This window comes from Salmo trutta, chromosome 28 (genome assembly GCF_901001165.1).
Source record: "Salmo trutta chromosome 28, fSalTru1.1, whole genome shotgun sequence".
Classification (NCBI taxonomy): Eukaryota; Metazoa; Chordata; class Actinopteri; order Salmoniformes; family Salmonidae; genus Salmo; species Salmo trutta.
The window spans coordinates 25,630,517-25,650,048 of NC_042984.1; the positions used below are offsets into that span (position 1 = coordinate 25,630,517).

At 42.8% G+C, this 19,532-nt stretch overlaps 2 protein-coding genes across 2 annotated transcripts in view; one reads left to right on the plus strand and one right to left on the minus strand.

Moving 5' to 3' along the window:
• The first annotated feature begins 3,297 nt into the window (after positions 1-3,297).
• On the plus strand, positions 3,298-10,851 carry LOC115165864 (probable pleckstrin homology domain-containing family N member 1). The gene is made up of 11 exons (XM_029719308.1): positions 3,298-4,147; positions 5,768-5,867; positions 6,188-6,331; positions 6,480-6,566; positions 6,685-6,763; positions 6,947-7,083; positions 7,332-7,478; positions 9,445-9,531; positions 9,728-9,803; positions 9,986-10,062; positions 10,350-10,851. Exons 1-11 carry the CDS (start codon positions 4,053-4,055, stop codon positions 10,458-10,460), a joined length of 1,140 nt encoding a protein of 379 aa, XP_029575168.1. The 5' UTR covers positions 3,298-4,052; the 3' UTR covers positions 10,461-10,851.
• Positions 10,852-10,972: 121 nt separating this feature from the next.
• LOC115165863 (rho guanine nucleotide exchange factor 19) overlaps positions 10,973-19,532 on the minus strand; it is a 33,801-nt gene continuing 25,241 nt past the window's right edge. Inside the window, exons 6-16 of the mRNA XM_029719307.1 lie at positions 19,117-19,373; positions 18,615-18,775; positions 18,236-18,388; positions 17,753-17,882; positions 17,489-17,563; positions 16,691-16,780; positions 16,250-16,413; positions 12,792-12,950; positions 12,611-12,690; positions 12,333-12,437; positions 10,973-12,133 (exon numbers count right to left, since the gene is read on the minus strand). Coding sequence (XP_029575167.1) covers positions 11,976-12,133; positions 12,333-12,437; positions 12,611-12,690; positions 12,792-12,950; positions 16,250-16,413; positions 16,691-16,780; positions 17,489-17,563; positions 17,753-17,882; positions 18,236-18,388; positions 18,615-18,775; positions 19,117-19,373 — 1,532 coding nt within the window. The 3' untranslated portion in view covers positions 10,973-11,975. The remainder of the gene's footprint in view (positions 12,134-12,332; positions 12,438-12,610; positions 12,691-12,791; positions 12,951-16,249; positions 16,414-16,690; positions 16,781-17,488; positions 17,564-17,752; positions 17,883-18,235; positions 18,389-18,614; positions 18,776-19,116; positions 19,374-19,532) is intronic.

Consider the following 19,532-nt stretch of genomic DNA (forward strand, 5'->3'; position numbering starts at 1 on the left):
ATGGTTACTTGCACTTCCTGTGACCTTTATGACCCCAACTCCAACAACCTCTCTTCCCATTTGACCAATAAGATGAGTAGAAAAAAGATGCTTCTCTTGTTCGGCTTTCAAAATTATTTTGCATCCCTTGACCTGCAAGTTTAGTAATATAATCTGAGATTCACTATTTCAGAATCAGGTTGTCAACAGATGCATGAAAATAGACCAGAAACCAGGTCATAAAATAATGGTACCAGTCCACTTTCAACAACTCTCTCCTCTCTCTGGCCCACTTTCTCTGCTGTTTCCCCACAGTACAAGCAGAAGAAAAACACTCTGTACAGTGTGTTGAAGGGGGAGACCATCTGGTTCATGGACTGATTTAACACCTACATCAATGACAAGCTCAGGGTTGACAAGGGTCTGCCTAGGGACTGGGTGCAGGGTACTTTGACCTGATTAGGTGACTTCATGATTGACGAGAACTTTAAGGCTAATTGGTTTTTAATATACTGTGTGTGGGTTTCAATGTATTAGTGAGCGATTGGTGAATTTAACAGCTGAAGTACTTGCTGTGTCTTGGTCTGTCCTAATCTAGGTTTGGCTGTTGAAGATGAACTGTAACCCAGCCCACCACACCAACTGCAAGGTCCTGAAGGCAGTGATTCCCAGTATTGTTGAGGAGACTTTGGGTGAGCACACACTACCTTAACCAGTTCTGTTGGATTATATGACCTAAATAAAGTCTCCTCAAATGCAGCTGATCTCAGAAATAAACTCATTTCGTAACTTTGTCTTCGTAATTCATGATAGCGAGATGATTTGTTGATGTGTCTCCAGTTCCCCTTTAATTTGTTAGTGTGTGGCTGCTCTCTGTGTTTCTGTTGGAGCGTTGAAAATAGTCTGATGTGTAATACTGTAGCTACCACCCAGCTGTTGGTTATTCAGGCCTTACTGCCTTATGCCTTATCTCCTGCATGTCTGACTCTGGAGATCTCCAGCAAGTGTCACTGTGGGCTGAAGCTGCTGCCACTGGCCAGTAAAAGGAACTTTGTGTTACTGTATGATGAGGAGACTGCCCCTGTCCCTGCTCTCAGCCGCAGGAGCAAAACAGCAGTACACTGCCGAGTCCAGCGCCCAAATAGTGCCTCCACCACCAGCAGGACTCAGAAGGCCGAGTCTGTAGCATCAGTGTCTGGGGAGGTCATTGTGGAAACATAGCTTCTCCTACAGTCATGACGGCTGTCTCTGAATCCCTCACTGGCACTGACACCACTCAACCCCTGCCGCCGACCCTCCTGTCCCTGTCACTACACACAATGATCCATCCCTGCAGGCTGCTCCCAACCAACCCACAGGCCCAGCAGGCACCCCCAGAGCCCATCCCACCCCAAAACCCAGTACTCGGCCCCCCAAGCGAGACCACACTCAGCTGCAGCTCCGGCTCAACAATTTCTGGCAGTGGCTCCCAGGTGAACACGCAACACTGCAAGCCCCTAGACCTCCTGCAGGTGAAGAGCACCTTCATGTCCCTTTCCATCCCGGCTCTGAGCGAGGGCTCGCACCTCTCTGTGCGACGCCTGCCAGTCACCAAAGCCTGCCCACCCCCCACCCCACCCCGACCAGGCCCAACCCTTCTGCTACTCCCTAAGGCCCATCCAGTTCCGCCTGGCCCAGCCTGGCACCAGCTGCCCCGTGTGGACAGACAAACAGGAGAAGGAAGGGGGGCAGGGAGGAGAGGGGGGCCAGGAGCCAGGTGAAGACACACAGAGCTCAGCCAAGGAAAGATGAGAAAGAGCACACGGAGCTGTGATATATTCACACTGAGACACTCATTTCGGTGAGTTGGCAGCAATATGGAACCTCGCCATGAAAGGAATCCCGCTTAGCTTTTCATTACAGAAAATCCCATTACATTACATTTAAGTCATTTAGCAGACGCTCTTATCCAGAGCGACTTACAAATTGGTGCATTCACCTTATGATATCCAGTGGAACAACCACTTTACAATAGTGCATCTAAATCTTTTAAGGGGGGGGGGGGGGTTAGAAGGATTACTTTATCCTATCCCAGGTATTCCTTAGAGAGGTGGGGTTTCAGGTGTCTCCGGAAGGTGGTGATTGACTCCGCTGTCCTGGCGTCGTGAGGGAGCTTGTTCCACCATTGGGGTGCCAGAGCAGCGAACAGTTTGGACTGGGCTGAGCGGGAACCGTGCTTCCTCAGAGGTAGGGGGGCCAGCAGGCCAGAGGTGGAAGAACGCAGTGCCCTTGTTTGGGTGTAGGGCCTGATCAGAGCCTGAAGGTATGGAGGTGCCGTTCCCCTCACAGCTCCGTAGGCAAGCACCATGGTCTTGTAGCGGATGCGAGCTTCAACTGGAAGCCAGTGGAGAGAGCGGAGGAGCGGGGTGACGTGAGAGAACTTGGGAAGGTTGAACACCAGACGGGCTGCGGCGTTCTGGATGAGTTGTAGGGGTTTAATGGCACAGGCAGGGAGCCCAGCCAACAGCGAGTTGCAGTAATCCAGACGGGAGATGACAAGTGCCTGGATTAGGACCTGCGTCGCTTCCTGTGTGAGGCAGGGTCGTACTCTGCGAATGTTGTAGAGCATGAACCTACAGGATCGGGTCACCGCCTTGATGTTAGTGGAGAACGACAGGGTGTTGTCCAGGATCACGCCAAGGTTCTTAGCACTCTGGGAGAAGGACACAAGGGAGTTGTCAACCGGGATGGCGAGATCATGGAACGGGCAGTCCTTCCCCGGGAGGAAGAGCAGCTCCGTCTTGCCGAGGTTCAGCTTGAGGTGGTGATCCGTCATCCACACTGATATGTCTGCCAGACATGCAGAGATGCGATTCGCCGCCTGGTTATCAGAAGGGGGAAAGGAGAAGATTAATTGTGTGTCGTCTGCATAGCAATGATAGGAGAGACCATGTGAGGATATGACAGAGCCAAGTGACTTGGTGTATAGCGAGAATAGGAGAGGGCCTAGAACAGAGCCCTGGGGGACACCAGTGGTGAGAGCGCGTGGTGCGGAGACAGATTCTCGCCACGCCACCTGGTAGGAGCGACCTGTCAGGTAGGACGCAATCCAAGCGTGGGCCGCGCCGGAGATGCCCAACTCGGAGAGGGTGGAGAGGAGGATCTGATGGTTCACAGTATCAAAGGCAGCAGATAGGTCTAGAAGGATGAGAGCAGAGGAGAGAGAGTTAGCTTTAGCAGTGCGGAGAGCCTCCGTGACACAGAGAAGAGCAGTCTCAGTTGAATGCCCAGTCTTGAAACCTGACTGATTAGGATCCCTAGATCATGTATGAAAATAATAAAGTATGTTTATCCTCTGAACAAAACAGATGAATCTGTCTTTGACGCTTTGCATTTTGAGGTGGCTTCAACAGTACAATTGCACGATGAGTATGACAACTGGTCCTAGCACACCTATTCAACACTGTTCTAATCTGTACCAACACCAACAACCGTGTTGAAGCTGTGGTTTGTTTTTATGACTGCATTGTCTCTCATTTAAACAGGAGGATTCTTTCAACAACAGTCAACAGTGTCTCTTGTTTCTCAATTGCTTAATCTGCATAATTCTAAAAGGGAGGCTGACAGGCTTCAGAAGAAGTTAAGTTTGCTTTGTGACACCGTCAAAGTGAAAAGACCACTGAGGAAGTTGCGTGTCTCTCTGCGTGGTCTGAGTGCAAACTGACAGGAAGGAAGAAAGAGTGCACTGTGACGCTGCTCACAGTTTTTCGCTTCTTGACTAAACTCATCTCAGGAACTTTGGCACCTTTTTCTTGGTATTTCAGGGATAGTGATATTGTGTTTTAGAAAAAAGGGGGAACTAAGAAGTTAAGCGACAGGCGTGTCCTCTTTTCCTCTCTATCCCCCCTCCCTCTCTCTACATATCCCCCATGTCTGGTCTTAGTGCGGTGCAGAAGCTGTGGGGATGGGTGCAGATGGAGGCAAATGGTACAGTATAGTTAGTGTGAGGACTAGGGACTGAGGGTGAAGGAAAGAGTTCTTTGTCTGTCTGGACTGGACTAGGCTGCAAGAGGAGAGGAGAGGGCAACCTGGTCATGGGATGCTGTAGTGTGACTCAGAGAGGAGCGCATTCTGGGATTGATGAGGTGGGCCCTGACGAGATCGAGCTTCTGGAGATTGACAACTCAGGGTGAGTCTTTGTTTGTTGATAGTTTGATGTATAACAGAAGACCATGAACTATATCAATCCCTCATGGGAGCGGTCTGTTTAAGTTTGATAGCCAACCAAGCTTTTCACAACCTCACAATCCCATTTTAATTTGATTCGGAAACACGACTGTGGAGATTTTTTATATATATTTATGACACATGACAGCATCTAAGACTAACAAGAAAATTATCTGATATCTCTGTTGAAAATACTGAGCCTCTTGGCTTTAGAGGAAAGTTTGAATGAATACTATTAAACAGTACCTATTGTTGGGTTTTGGCTGATTAAAAGTCATAAGACGAAGCATTGAGAGGAAGTGGTGAACCTTTGGGTGATGGGTGAAAATAATAGTGCTACAACCACTGTGGCTTCCACTATCCTTTTCAAACATATGAGTTTCAAATTATGGAAGAGAGATCACTGTAGTAAACTGTCCGGGTTTATATTCAAGCCTCTTCGTCTGTTTCTGCAGAGTTTTTGTAGTTGCCAGCACCAGTCAATCAGAATAACTATATAGCCTAAGGCTAATACCACAATCTTATATTGCTTCAGTTTTTACAGCGAAGCGATGCTGATCATGGTTTTACTAGGAAATGGACAATGAAATTGGAAGGCCTCTTTCTCTGAGCACTTCAGTTCCGTGACTAAGAAACAATAACATTTGAGGGCATATATTATGGAACAATGAATATATCTGTGTCGTTTTCATTCACACAAAAGCACACACACACAGAGGCAGAACGCTAGTTTGGACTCTGTTTAGACATGAACATATTGACGAGACACTGATATGATTAGGACATGAACGGCCGGTGAAATCAATCAAATGTATCAAAATGTATTTTCAGAAGTTGTCACAAAGTGCTATACAGATACCCAGCCTAAAACCCCAAAGAACAAACAATTCAGATGCAGAAGCACAGGAGGGAGGGATATTGTCTCACTAATTAGCAGACAATACTACCGTTCATCTCTTTTTTGTCCAGCCTGGTCTAAAACTGACCAGGCCTCTAAATCCCCTCATTAAAGGAATGGGGGATTAAAACAAGGAGCTAATCATAATAGCAGCTCACAGACGACATGTGTCCAAACTGAGAGAAGACGAGGGATCAGCCACCAGCACACACGTAAGGATGCTTGTTCGTACACACAGAGACAGACACACAAGCACAAACACAGATGTAACAGAACTGTTACCACACCTAGGGAATGGTTTAGGGGTGTGTGGCTACTATATCACTACCAGACGAAATGGTCCAATGAGGGCAACAGGTCTTTGTGTGAGGTGATCAGATGGTGGGTGTCTGCTCCTTGTGTGCACCCCACTTTAATCTGCTTATGAATGGACACTGGTCGGGCAGAGAGGGCTCAGGCTGTAAGTGGGGTGGGCAAATTGGTCTACAGTAAAAAAAAAAATAAGAATCCCTCTTCTACATTTGCTGTCACTACACTCAGTTCAGGGGAATTGCACATGTGTTTGTAGACTAGTTCAATTTGTGAGATGCTACAGTAGAGTGTGGAATAAATGTAACATGGTTTAATGGGATGTGGTAAAATGAGATTTTGGATTGACTGCTGATACAGTATATATTGTTTCAGGATATGGACTCTAGGAGAGAGCAGGCTTCAGCTCTCTGTGAGGAATGGAAAAGACGATCCAACCTCTCGCTACACTTCAGTGAGACACCTCGATCAGGAGGTCAGTGGAGAAGGAGAGGGTGTGTGTGAGTGCGAGAGAGAGACAGACAGAGAAAGAGATGTCTGTATGAAAATGACACTAAGATATAAAGTGGAAAAAGTTCTGCCATGCACTTATCACACAGTAAAACCCCCAGTGGACCGCATAATTTGAGTGCAAGCGAGTGGTGCCAATGGTGCCAAACGTCAACATACCATTTTATGTCAAAGTTGTTATATCACATTAATGATACAGTAATACTGATGTATACTAATGAAAACTCCTCCACTACATCTTATTTTTTCATGAGACACCTAAAGTATTCTATTCTATTCCCGTAGATTGTGCTATGGGGCAGGAGCAGAGAGGAGCTACACCACAGCATATACAACCAGCCCATTTGTGATTGGGAGGGCCAGCCTGCACACATGTATGGAGAGATAGTGCACTCCTCCCGTGTGTCTCTCCACAACAGCTACACACAGGTAACATCTCTCTACACCATGTTCATATATACTGTAGATGTCAATCATCACTCACTGTCCAGCACTCACTGTCCAGCACCCACTTTCCCGACTCTAGGACTTCTGTACTGATGTTCTGTTCATGTTTTCTTTGTTTATGTTCCTATAGGAGACAAGTGAACACTATCTGGTGCTGTTCTCCTTCCACTTATTGATCCTATCTCTGGATCCCTCTCATCAAGACTTTATCTACGAGGTTGGTTGCTTTACAAATGGGGAAATACTGTAACGACACAGATGCATGTTGAACATTTAACTTGAATGTACATTGCATTCCCCTAAGGCTAGTCAGTGTGTTGCTTCTTCTTTCTCAGGGCATCCTGCCTCTCTCTGGACTGTCTTTCCAAGCCACCTCACTGGACTCCAACAAGCAACACGTATTCCAGATCAGTGGTGAGTCCTATTATCATAATGGATCAAAAATCTTCACAGTTCAATAAAGCAATTAATACACAAGGCTGTTTGATTTATTGTGGTTTGTCACGGCTGTGCTATGGTCATAGGTGTGAAGCAAGCCATCAGAAAAGGGTTTAATTATTGTATTGAACATGGCAAGCATCTCCCTTCCACTATTAGGTCCAATGGTGGACTCCAAAGTCTTCACCTGTGCCAGTGCAGCCGAGCTGAACAAATGGATACACCACATGGAGGAGAGGAGATACAAATCCATTAGCCAACCGCTAAGCCCCTCCAGCTGTGCACTGTCTTACCTGGTAAGGTATTCAATCAGAACACCCCCTGGAAGAACCACCCCCTTTTGCAGTAAATTATAGATCTTAAACAGATGTGTCATTGTTAAATCTAAAACTGTCTTAACAATTGTGAGGTTTACTTTGCTTGATCACAAATTGAACATCTAATGCGCTAAATACATCATCATGAAAGGACATTTGTAAAAAATAATTATCATTGGCGAAACTCTCCAAATATGAAGCTACAGTTCTGTTGTAATTTACTGTAGGTACCCTGCGATGAGAGCTGGAAGAAAGAGGAACTGAAAAAGTATTTACTGCAAGCCCCAATAAGGCACTGGGAAGGGGCCCCCATCCAGCACATGGGCCAGCCGGGATACATATCCATGGTCCACATCATCAATACACAGAGACAGGTAGCTAACACAACCCACGCTGTAACTTCTGTACTCACCACTACTCTGAAGTCCATTTCAAGGGGTCTTGATAGCTTAATAGTTGTCATGCTAGCCGGCATTTTAGAAATGCTAAACGATTGAAATATGTCACAATAATACATGTTGTCCAGGAATGAAAAAGTCAAACATATGTGGAATATTGTAATTTAGCAGACACTCTTATCCAGAGCTACTTACAGTAGTGAGTGCATACATTTTTCATACTTTTTTCTGTACTTGTTCCCCGTGGGAATCAAATCCACAACCCTGGCATTGCAAGTGCCATGCTTTACCAACTGAGCAACACGGGACCAAATGGTGGCAGAAACGGTGGCACAATGACCATAAAACTGCAGAAATCCATTATATCTCCAGCACTAAGCCCCAAAAGGTCAACAGCTGCTCAAGAGCTCAACAGTATTTTATGCAAGTGGTAAGCTGGGTAGGTGAAGCTAGCTAACCAAAATGTACTGAGATGAAAACTCACCAAAAGACACAAATCCACCAAAAATGGCACCACTGCTGCCACCATTGTAACTTTAGGGGCTGCATACAACTGGATGGATGACTTCCTGTAAGCAGCAAGGACTGGATGATGGAGACGGATAACTATTTAGGCAGACCCCATTGAATAGGCTGTGGTAACTAGTGACAACCCATTGAATACCATTAGCCACAACTCAAGAACTGTCTGCCACTTCCTGTTTCAATAAAGATATTAAAACACAATTAATGCATTGGTAAATCAAATAACAGAGCATTAGTTCCCATGCAAAGATTTTCTATTATATTGACAAGATAGTCGAATGACCGGTCTAACAATGTAAATACATGTCCTCAAAGATGGAAGGCAGTCGGGAGGAGGCGAGATCAGATGGGACCATTCTAGCCAATGAGAGGGCAGATACCCATGTAAACAACAGGCACAACTCCAATATAAAGTTGTTTTTCTCAAATCTGTCGAAATGCCACGTGCATACACTCACATCAGTGCATTCGTAACAACCTAACCATTACGAAACTTCTATTCGAGCAAATGAGCCTCACGTAGCAAATTAGTAATGATTTTTTTGTTGACCAAATTTGACACTCTCTTATTGACCACCATACAAGAATTCCTCACTTCATGGTCTTATTTTCATGGACAGATTTTTGGCGGAGTAAACCCTCTCACTTTGCCTCTTCTTCTCTTTTCACAGGTTAATAATGAATTACATATTTCCAGAATTAGGCAAACACAGTTATCTTCTAAAACACAGATTCACCACATATTAGAAATGTGTATAAATGCCATACAAATTAAACAATTACTTAGAAAATAATCCTACTGTCACGTCCTGACCATAGAAAGCTTTTATTTTCTATGGTAGAGTAGGTCAGGGTGTGACTGGGGGATTAGTTTATTATTTCTATGTGGGGTTCTAGGTTTGTTTTTCTATGTTGGTGATTGTGTATGATTCCCAATTAGAGGCAGCTGGTAATCATTGTCTCTAATTTGGGATCATACTTAAGTAGCATGTTTTCCACTTGTGGGTTATGGGATATTGTATTTTGAGTAAGTGTATGTAGCACCTCTGTAGTCACGTTTTGTTTATTCTTTATTGTTTTTGAATTCTGCTTAGTTTCACTTTATAATAAATATGTGGAACGCTACTCACGCTGCGCCTTGGTCCGATCATTCCAACGAACGTGACACCTACACTAGTTTACTCAGAAAATAATCCTACACTAGTCCAGTACTCTGTCAGAACTATCTGCTACATAAAAAAGCATATATAAATAATGCTAATGTTAATACATATACTAATAGTAATAATGGTCATAGGGCTAATAATAGTACTTGATTATGCTAATGGTCATATTGCTAATGATAACAGTAACTATGATGATAATAGTGGACTTGAGATAAAATAAACACTGTGACAACATTGATATATTCTTGCAGGGACTTCATGGGCAGCTACTCGTACTCTTCCCTCAAGATGTCCTCCTGCTCTCTGTGGATAATGAGCGCCTCAGTGTCAAATATGAGGTACAGTCAAATTATGTTCTCAAGGAAACCATGTCACAGTAAACATTGTGAACCTGGTGACCTTACCTAGTTTGCCAATTTCCGCTATACAGTAGATGTTGGTGTGACATTCTAAAATGTACAGTTCAGAAGATGTTGTAATTTATAGAGCTGATCCAATACATGACACTTCAACCTGTTTGTCATAACACTTTAGGGTAGATTGTCTCGGAAAACCATCACAGCCGTGGAGAGGTCTGCATTACCTGGGAGGCTGGAGTTTGAGTTAACAGGTAAAATACAAAACAGACATAATGTACGTCATACTGCTCTAACATTTTTGCATAGTGAGGCAAAAGGACCCTAAATTAACCATTGAAACTGCGACTAGATCTGCAGCAAGTCAACTCTATCAAGTGTTGCTGTAGACAGTGGTGAAGAGCATTGCACTTCTATTGTATGTTGTGTGGTGCAGGTGAACTGATGGAGCCGCTGCAGGTATCCTGCACCTGTCCTGAAGACTATCAGAACTGGATCTTCCAGCTACAACAGGTACAGTACCATTACAGTCCCATTAAAAAGGGAAAGGAGGGAACAAAGATAAAACTGGTTGGAAAAACTGTGTGGCCAGCCTTCTCTGCCTATATATATTAATTCCAATTGAGCCATACATGTATATCCATTTTGTGAAGATGCAGGATGCTAAAAATGAGTTAGCTTAGCCTTGAACTGTTGTGATAGCAGATTAATTTACAGAAGAAATCAAGTTAGTGACAGTAAGTCCCCAAAAGTAGTCCCAAAATGTAATAACCTAAAAATTCATTTATTTTCTCACATAGCTGGAAAAAAACCTCCAAGCTACCTCAAACCACACGGCTCCACCCCTCATGCCGAAAAAACAGCGGAGCAGGAAGGAGTCCCAGGGACCAATGACAGTAGCACGAGACTGAGACTCACTGGCCAATGGCCTCACTCAATAGAAGACTCCTGCCTCTTTTCATCAATAGACACTGCAATTGTGGATAGCATGTACTGTATACAGTGTATATGCATACATTATTCAGTCTGGTACAATGAAATGAAGAGATTCTGGTGAAATTTCATATGCTGTAGGTTACTGTCTGTAGAAATCTGCTTCACTAGTGACAGTAATAGCAATGGATAGGCTAAATTGGGAGTATATTTTTAGTGCACTGATCTTACAATATTTCTTGTCAAATCGCTGTTTAAATCAAAATAGAAAATGTAGTGCTGTTCATGACCTTTTTCATATTTTCTATTATGTTGTTCTTGATACTGTAAGTACAAACTCAATAAAAATGTTTTTTTCATCACTACCTTTCCCAAATTGCGTAGGCCTACTTATTTTGTACAAGTAACTCAAACTTTATGTCATGTCCACAAACATTCAGGCCTCACCTAAATACTGTATTATTGAAAAAAAATACATTTTCAGTAGTCATTTAAATCACTGAAAAATGTAAGTATGTGCATTTATTTCAGGGGTAAAGCATTTACAGTATTGTGCTCATAACCAGAAATCTCAAGTAGCTCACATATGTTATTAGTATTTTGTAATCTATATTTCTGAATTCTAATATTTGTTGTAATGGTATGGCATGTTTTTGGCAGATCCTGGCCCTTATAAATTACAGTCATAATAGTAAATTAGACATATATTCATTTAAACATGTAAGTACATCTACAGAATGTAAATTTACATCATTTTCTCCATAGAGAATAACCAGCTAGGAGCATAAACAAATACACATGCTGCAACAGCAATCATTTAAATTAGTACTAACAACTCAGAAATCCAACAAAGGTATATTTCAAAATAATAATAATAATGTGCCACTGGAATGGTGTACATCAACATGTAGATGGTAGTAGTGGTTGGTCAATAATATTATGTGCTTCCATCTTCATTGTTGTCTACGTGTAAACAGCTCTCACTGTGAAATCACAGGGAAGATGTACAAACTCCGTAATCCTCAATGTTTTGTTGAAATTGACTTTTTCCATTAGTAAATTAGTAGGCTAGTCATGATTTGAATGTACAGTATGTCTGAAATTGTGTTTATTTCTGCTGAGAGGACTCTTTAAGATGACAATTAAAGTGCTTGGGGGCAAAGAAAAACACTTGATTTCTGATGTCCCAGTAGTTGTGTTACAGTAGTTGAATATGCAGTCATAGCAAGCATGAGTGAAAGGAAATTACTGCTATGCAGCTGGAAAACCATATTACTTAGCTATATTGCTTATGGTCAAGATACGCCAAATCTTATGAGCACCTGCAGACTAAATAAAGCTCCCACATCCAGATCACCTAAAACTGCTCAGCTCTTATATAACTGGTGTTGCGTAAAAGCTGGGACTTATAGATATTTGGGGTTGAGAGTTACTACACCATTACGATTGGACATTCCAAGTGTAAATTCAAAGCTGCAGGGTGGAGAGGACACTTAAAAGAGCTCCTCCTCCAGTTTCTGTGTGACACACTTGATGCGGATGTTTTCTCTGAGGTTGCGGAGACGCGCACTGCGATTTGTGATCTCCTCTACATTGGTTTTGGGGAACCAGCCCCGCTCCCCATCTGACAGCCGAATGCCCTCTACCCAGCCTGTGGATATAGAATACACGACAACCTCACTTGTGGTGGTCTACATGTTTTACACTGAATCTTTGGGTTTGACGTATGATAGAAAAGTCCTATGAACTACTTTAAGGGTAAAATGTTTTTATCTTATTGAAGTTGCCCTTTAAAGTTTATACTTATTATGATAGTGTTTAATATGAGGTCGCCAAATGGAGTGTCTCACCGTCACTTGTTATGGTCTTGGCTTGAAGAATATCAGCCTTCTCCATTGTTAGCTCGTCATGCTCTTGGGCCTGGTAGCTCTTGATGCACTGAACTTGAGAAAGATCTGAGAGGAGAAAATTTATGAAATAAAAAAAAATCGAAATTAATGAAAAAGGTGTAGTGCTGTTAAAATCTATTTTTAAAACTTTTTAAAACATGAAGCAATATTTTCCAGGTTACAGAAAATTAAACAATAGAAACTCAGTGACACGGCAACATGTGACTGCTTATACTCACCATCATTCTCACTGGCCTGCTCAATGTCTTCCAATGGATCAGAGGGGAACATGGCTGTGATCCATCTCTGTTTCCCACTCCTGGAAAGAAACAAAACCCATGTAGAGGCTGTCAGTTCTTACATTATCACTACCATTACAAATCATGATCGTGATTGATAGTGGTGTGTGCACTAGCTCACTCAGTGTGGGCCTTGAGCAGGATCTGGTGTTTGAGCTGCTGGCCCTCACACAGCTGCAGGTGGAAGATGAAGCCTGAGATGCCCTGGAGCTTCTGACTGAGGTCCTTCACCTTCAGCTGCCCAATCTTAGCGTGAACAAACACCATGAACTTCCACGTGCTGCAGACAGACCAAGGACAGAAATTTGTCAATGTATGCCATGCATCACTCAATCAACCAGCATTTAGGACATAATGCTATGAGCCATACATACCATTGTATAGTGTAGCATAGCACAGGTTAGTATATTGTAGTATAGCATAGCATATTTTAGCATAGCATAAATCCATAAATATAAAAAACATACAGTTGAAGTCGGAAGTTTACATACAGTTAGGTTGGAGTCATTAAAACTCATTTTTCAACCACTCCACAAATTTCTTGTTAACAAACTATAGTTTTGGCAAGTCGGTTAGGACATCTACTTTCTGCATGACACAAGTAATTTTTCCAACAATTGTTTACAAATAGATTATTTCACTTATAATTCACTGTATCACAATTCCAGTGGGTTAGAAGTTTACATACATTAAGTTGACTGTGGCTTTAAACAGCTTGGAAAATTCCAGAAAATGATGTCATGGCTTCAGAAGCATCTGATAGGCTAATTAACATAATTTGAGTCAATTGGAGGTGTACCTGTGGATGTATTTCAAGGCCTACCTTCCAACTCAGTGCCTCTTTGCTTGACATCATGGGAAAATCAAAAGAAATCAGCCAAGACCTCAGAAAAAAATTGTAGGCCTCCACAAGTCTGGTTCATCTTTGGGAGCAATTTCCAAATGCCTGAAGGTACCACGTTCATCTGTACAAACAATAGTACGCAAGTATAAACACCATGGGACCACGCAGCCGTCATACCACTCAGGAAGGAGACACCTTCTGTCTCTTAGAGATGTATGTACTTTGGTGCGAAAAGTGCAAATCAATCCCAGAACAACAGCAAAGGACCTTGTGAAGATGCAGGAGGAAACAGGTACAAAAGTATCTATATCTACAGTAAAACGAGTCCTATATCGACATAACCTGAAATACCGATCAGCAAGGAAGAAGCCACTGCTCCAAAACCGCCATAAAAAAGCCAGACTACGGTTTGCAACTGCACATGGGGACAAAGATCGTACTTTTTGTAGAAATGTCCTCTGGTGTGATGAAACAAAAATAGAGCTGTTTGTCCTTAAAACCTGTTATGGACAGAAGTTCCACTAGCGGGACCCCTAGCCAACAGCCAATGGAATAGCAGGGCGCGAAATACAAAACAACAAAAATATCATAATTCAATTTTCTCAAACAATCAACTATTTTACACCATTTTAAAGATAAGCTTCTCGTTAATCAAACCACATTGTCCAATTTCAAAAAGGCTTTACGGCAAAAGCATAACATTAGATTATGTTAGGACATCAACTTGACAAGAAAACCACACAGCCATTTTCCAAGCAAGGAGAGGCATCACAAAAACCAGAAATACAGCTAAAGTTAATCACTAACCTTTGACGATCTTCATCAGATGACACTCCCAGGACTTAATGTTACACAATACATGTATGTTTTGTTCGATAAAGTTCATATTTATATCCAAAAACCACATTTTACATTGGCGCGTGATGTTCAGAAAATGTATTGCCTCCCAAAACTACCGGTGAATGAGCACATCAATTTACAAAAATACTCATCATAAACGTTGAAAAACTTTACAACAGTTATTGAAGTAATTATAGATACACTTCTCCTTAATGCAACCGCTGTGTCAGATTTCAAAATAGCTTTACGGCGAAAGCACATTGTTCAATATTCTGAGTACAGAGCTCAGCCATCAAAGCAAGCTATACAGTTACCCGCCAAGATCTGGAGTCAACTAAACTCAGAAATAGTATTATAAATCTTCACTTACCTTTGCTGATCTTCGTCGGAATGCACTCCCAGGACTCCCACAAGAAATTTTATTTTTGTTCTAAAACTCCATATTTATGTCCAAATACCTCCTTTTGTTTGCGCGTTCAGATCACTATCCAAAGGCAAAATGTGCGAGCGTAAAACCAGAGACAAAAAGTCAAAATGTTCCATTACCGTTCATAGAAACATGTCAAACGATGTTCACAATCAATCCTTAGGGTCTTTTTAACATAAATATTCGATAATATTCCAACCGGACAATTCATTACAGAGGAAAAAGAAGGAGCAGTGTGCCTGCGTGCTCGCGCAGTAAACAACTCACTGGTCCCAGGCAGTCCACTGATTGACTGGGCTCTTATTCTCTGCCCAGTAACAGTAGAAGCATGAAACAAGGTTCTAAAGACTGTTGACATCTAGTGGAAGCCTTAGGAAGTGCAATATGACCCCACAGACACTGTAGTTTGGAAAGGGATTAGAAAGAAAAACTACAAGCCTCAGATTTCCCACTTCCTGGTTGGATTTTTCTCAGGTTTTTGCCTGCCATATGAGTTCTGTTATACTCACAGACATCATTCAAACAGTTTTAGAAACGAGTGTTTTCTATCCAAATATACGAATAATATGCAAATATTTGACTCTGGGCCTGAGTAGCAGGCAGTTTACTCTGGGCACACTTTTCATCCGAACGTGAAAATACTGCCCCCTATCCCGAACAGGTTAATGACCATCGTTATGTTTGGAGGAAAGAGGGGGAGGCTTGCAAGCCGAAGAACACCATCCCAACAGTGAAGCACGGAGGTGGCAGCATCATGTTGTGGGGTGCTTGCTGCAGGAGGGACTGGTGCACTTCACAAAATAGATGGCATAATGAGGAAGGAACATTATGTGGATATATTGAAGCAACTTCTCAAGACATCAGTCAGGAAGTTAAAGCTTGGTCGCAAATGGGCCTTCCAAATGGACAATGACCCCAAGCCTACTTCCAAAGTTGTGGTAAAATGGATTAAGGACAACAAAGTCAAGGTATTGGAGTAGCCATCACAAAGCCCTGACCTCAATCCTGGGCAGAACTGAAAAAGCGTGTGCGAGCAAGGAGGCCTACAAACCTGACTCAGTCACACCAGCTCTGTCATGAGGAATGGGCCAAAATTCACCCAACTTATTCTGGGAAGCTTGTAGAAGGCTACCCAAAACGTTTGACCCAAGTTAAACAATTTAAAGGCAATGCTACCAAATACTAATTGAGTGTATGTAAACTTCTGACCCACTGGGAATGTGATGAAAGAAATAAAAGCTGAAATAAATCATTCTCTCTACTATTATTGTGACATTTCACATTCTTAAAATGAAGTGGTGATCCTATCTGACCTAAGACAGGGAATTTTTACTCGGATTAAATGTCAGGAATTGTGAAAAACTGAGTTTAAATGTATTTGGCTAAGGTGTACAGTATGTAAACTTCCGACTTCAACTGTAGGTTTTTTTTCTATTCTCCCTCTACATTTGACATATTTAGTACTCACTCTTTCCTCCTGGACAGCAGAAGACAGTCATTGAACAGATGCAGATACACAGGCCTTGTGGGCAACTTGAACTTTGACCCAGAAATACTCATGGTCTGTGTGTCCACCTCCAGCAGTTCCCCGTGTTTGACCAGCCAGCGAGACTGGGAGATCAGAGGGAATATCTAAAACGGGGAGAGCTACGTTATTAATGAGCATGAATGAACAGTTAATTAATTATTACTGGGTTTAGAGTCATAGTAGTTTCTTTACTTGGGATATACAATTGGCAAACATGATAGGGTTAACCCATACTATGGCAATAAGAAATAGGATTCTTTGTTGTCCAAAACCAATCCTGCAATGGATAGAGGAAAGGGGAACATACTATACATGAACATACAGTAGGTGTACTGAGAATGAATGTTCTCCGTGCTCCTAATGAGTGATGTTTTCATCTACCTTGCCCTCAAAGTGGATCTTCTTATTGAGGTGAATGAGCTCTTCCATCCTCTTCATTGATTGCACACTGGAGTTACACTCCTTTATAAGCTGTTTTGGGCACAATAGTCTATTAGAAAAAAGTTTAATTGTTTCTTCAAAATGCAATGTCTATGTCTATGCAAAGTCTACTGTTAATGACCAGAAATTGGCCTCACTCCAGCTTTTGGTATAAGGAGTGGCTGCGGTTCTGATTTCTTCGTAACCCTCTTGCCGATAACTAACGATCTGAAGCTTCTGTGCATGTGCAGGATTCTCTACTTTACGCACAGTCTTTGCTCTGCTTGTTCGGCTGCTCAGAGAACAGGCTACTCTGGCGAATTTCAGTGATGAATGGGGAATGGTGCTTGTGCAAGATGACAGTATTCGACATAACACAACCGAATATAATAGCATATTATAAGGTTACTGTAAGACAAAAAACACCACCTCATTTCTTTTTTTTTACTCATGCGGAAAAATATGTGCTTTGATTGAAACAAAACACAGGTAGGCCTATGCTACAATTTGTTAACACCATCTACTCAAAAATGTGCTCACTATTCACAATTTCAAAACAACACTGCACTTTGAAACAGCACTGTACATAACTCAAGAAGCATATTTCCATTGAGATCAAATGGTTGGCATGCAGATGCTGCATAGACCTTTTACTGGTAAAACTTGAAGAATTATCATTCACGACTGACAGTGAGAAATGTGAAGGGAGGGTGACCACAAAAATGCGTGCGTAAAGTATTTTTGTATATTTTCTGTTACCTTTTTCAGTTCATTGAAGGCCTTGGTGGCTGTGTCCTCACCCCTAGAGCCTGGTGTTGTCCTCTTCAGGATATTCTATAAGATAGAAGGAAGATAGAACATTTTGGATCTAGACTTTCACCTAAGGGCACTGCAAAAACGTACTGCTGTGTACTGGCCTATTCGCTGGTCAGTAATCTGATGTAAGGTAGAGTAATGTTCTGTCCCTGCAGCCAGTCATGAATAGTTGCATTTTATGGTGAACAGGGGTCCTCTATATCGTACTTCCACCAGCATCTTAAGCCGTGTGATCCTCTGGAAGGGGAGGATGAGGAAGGAGGCAAGGGGAAGACGCTGGCAGATGGGGTCTTCCTCCAAACGAGCCAGGATACCTGGGAAGCGAGCATTTTCCTGTCTACAGAGAAAATATAAAACACTAAAATCAAGCAACATAGTAGGAAAACCTTCACTGGTATGGATTGGATATGTAGTGTATATCCGTGGTCATGAACTCTGGAGAGCTACAGGGTTTCGTTCCAACCCAGCACTAACACACTTGGTCTTGATGATTAGTTGATTAGTTGCTTCGCTGGAACAGAAACCTGCACACCCTCTATGGGTTAACCACCCAATCCATATGTATAAAGCAACTATTTAAGTGTGTGTACTAGGCACTGAGTGACATACGGTCATTTTCAAGCATCATACTTACAGACTCAAATGTGCAACAAAGACCAATAGAAATACACACAAAGTAAGACTGCTCACAACAGGCGCTGGTAGGTCTGTTCCTGGTAGGCCTGGTTGGTCACGTAGGGGAGGTAGACCCTTCGTAGGGCGGGACAGTGGGCCAGGACGATGTCGCATACGTCAAAACGCAAGATGTCCTCCTCCAATCTGTGCTCCAGGTCCTGCAGGAACCTAGACCGAGAGGAAGAGAGAGCGAGAGGAAGAGAGGGAGAAACAAAGAAAGTGAAGAATTCAGAGCAAAAAGAGTGAGTGATCAAGATAGAGAGATGCTGAAAGCCAGAGAAACAGAACCCCCAAATACTGAGTGAAAAAACAAGACAGAAAAAAACAGAAATAATCTCATGATATACATTCAAGAAATGTACTCTCTCATCAGTGTCATGTTACTATACTATACCGCTCACTGACGTCCTTGACCTCGGGGAGCTTGGAGAAGAGCCACTGTCTGTCCTGGGTCCCCAGACACTCCCCCAGCTCCTGGGACAGCATAAAGTGGTCCACCGCGATGGCCAGGCTCCGGATGTACGATGCCTCAGACGTCACTAGCTCAAACTTGGCCTGTGATGAGGAGACATTATGGGCCTTTAGGAAGCAATAGGCGCACCTCTCACAAAATATCAAATATTATCATGAGACATTGTGGGGGGGAAAAAATCATGAATATAATGTAATGACCACAAATGTTATGTCAAAATATGTTAACCCATAAAAAATGTAATCCATCACATAGATGAAACAAATCAACTTAGCTGGCTAATTGGACATGCTAAAAGTCTGTAGGGTTGCCATAGAGATGTATAGAGGGTGCACTTTCCACAAAAGTCATGCACAACTTCTATGCATCTCTTTGAGTGCTGCCTAAATCCCAATGTGGCTTGATGTCATCCTCGTGCTCTCACCTCCTGTAGTTTGCGCTCCTCGTTGCTGAAGTTGTCCAGCTGATCGCTGGTCTGGACATCAGGGATGTCCTGCCACAGGGAGAAGGCGGAGCCTCGTGACGAGCAAAAGGAGCTTGACGGAGACAGATTGGACGGAGATGGGGCCTCCCCAGCCCCTTCCACCCTTAGCCTCTCCTCCTCAGCACCTGGCTCCTCCCCCTGCTGCCTCTGGATTTCTCGGTTGATTGCAACATCACTGTACTCCTGGTATAGAATTGCTGAGGAGAGTGAGAGAGAACAAGAGCAAGAGAAAGAGAGAAAGAGAGAGAGAGAGAGAGAGAGAGAGAGAAAGAGAGAAAGAGAGAGAGAGAGAGAAAGAGAAAGAAACAGCGCAAGAGAGAGAGAGAAGTAAGAAGAGTATACAGGGTTGATTGAGA

What these genes read in the sequence shown, in the direction of transcription:
- LOC115165864 (XM_029719308.1), top strand. Translation starts at nt 4,053, where the DNA reads ATGGGATGCTGTAGTGTGACTCAGAGAGGAGCGCATTCTGGGATTGAT. An exon ending in ACACGTATTCCAGATCAGTG is followed by an intron (nt 6,764 to 6,946) that starts GTGAGTCCTATT and finishes TTCCACTATTAG; the next exon opens with GTCCAATGGTGGACTCCAAA. An exon ending in GCTGGAGTTTGAGTTAACAG is followed by an intron (nt 9,804 to 9,985) that starts GTAAAATACAAA and finishes TGTGTGGTGCAG; the next exon opens with GTGAACTGATGGAGCCGCTG.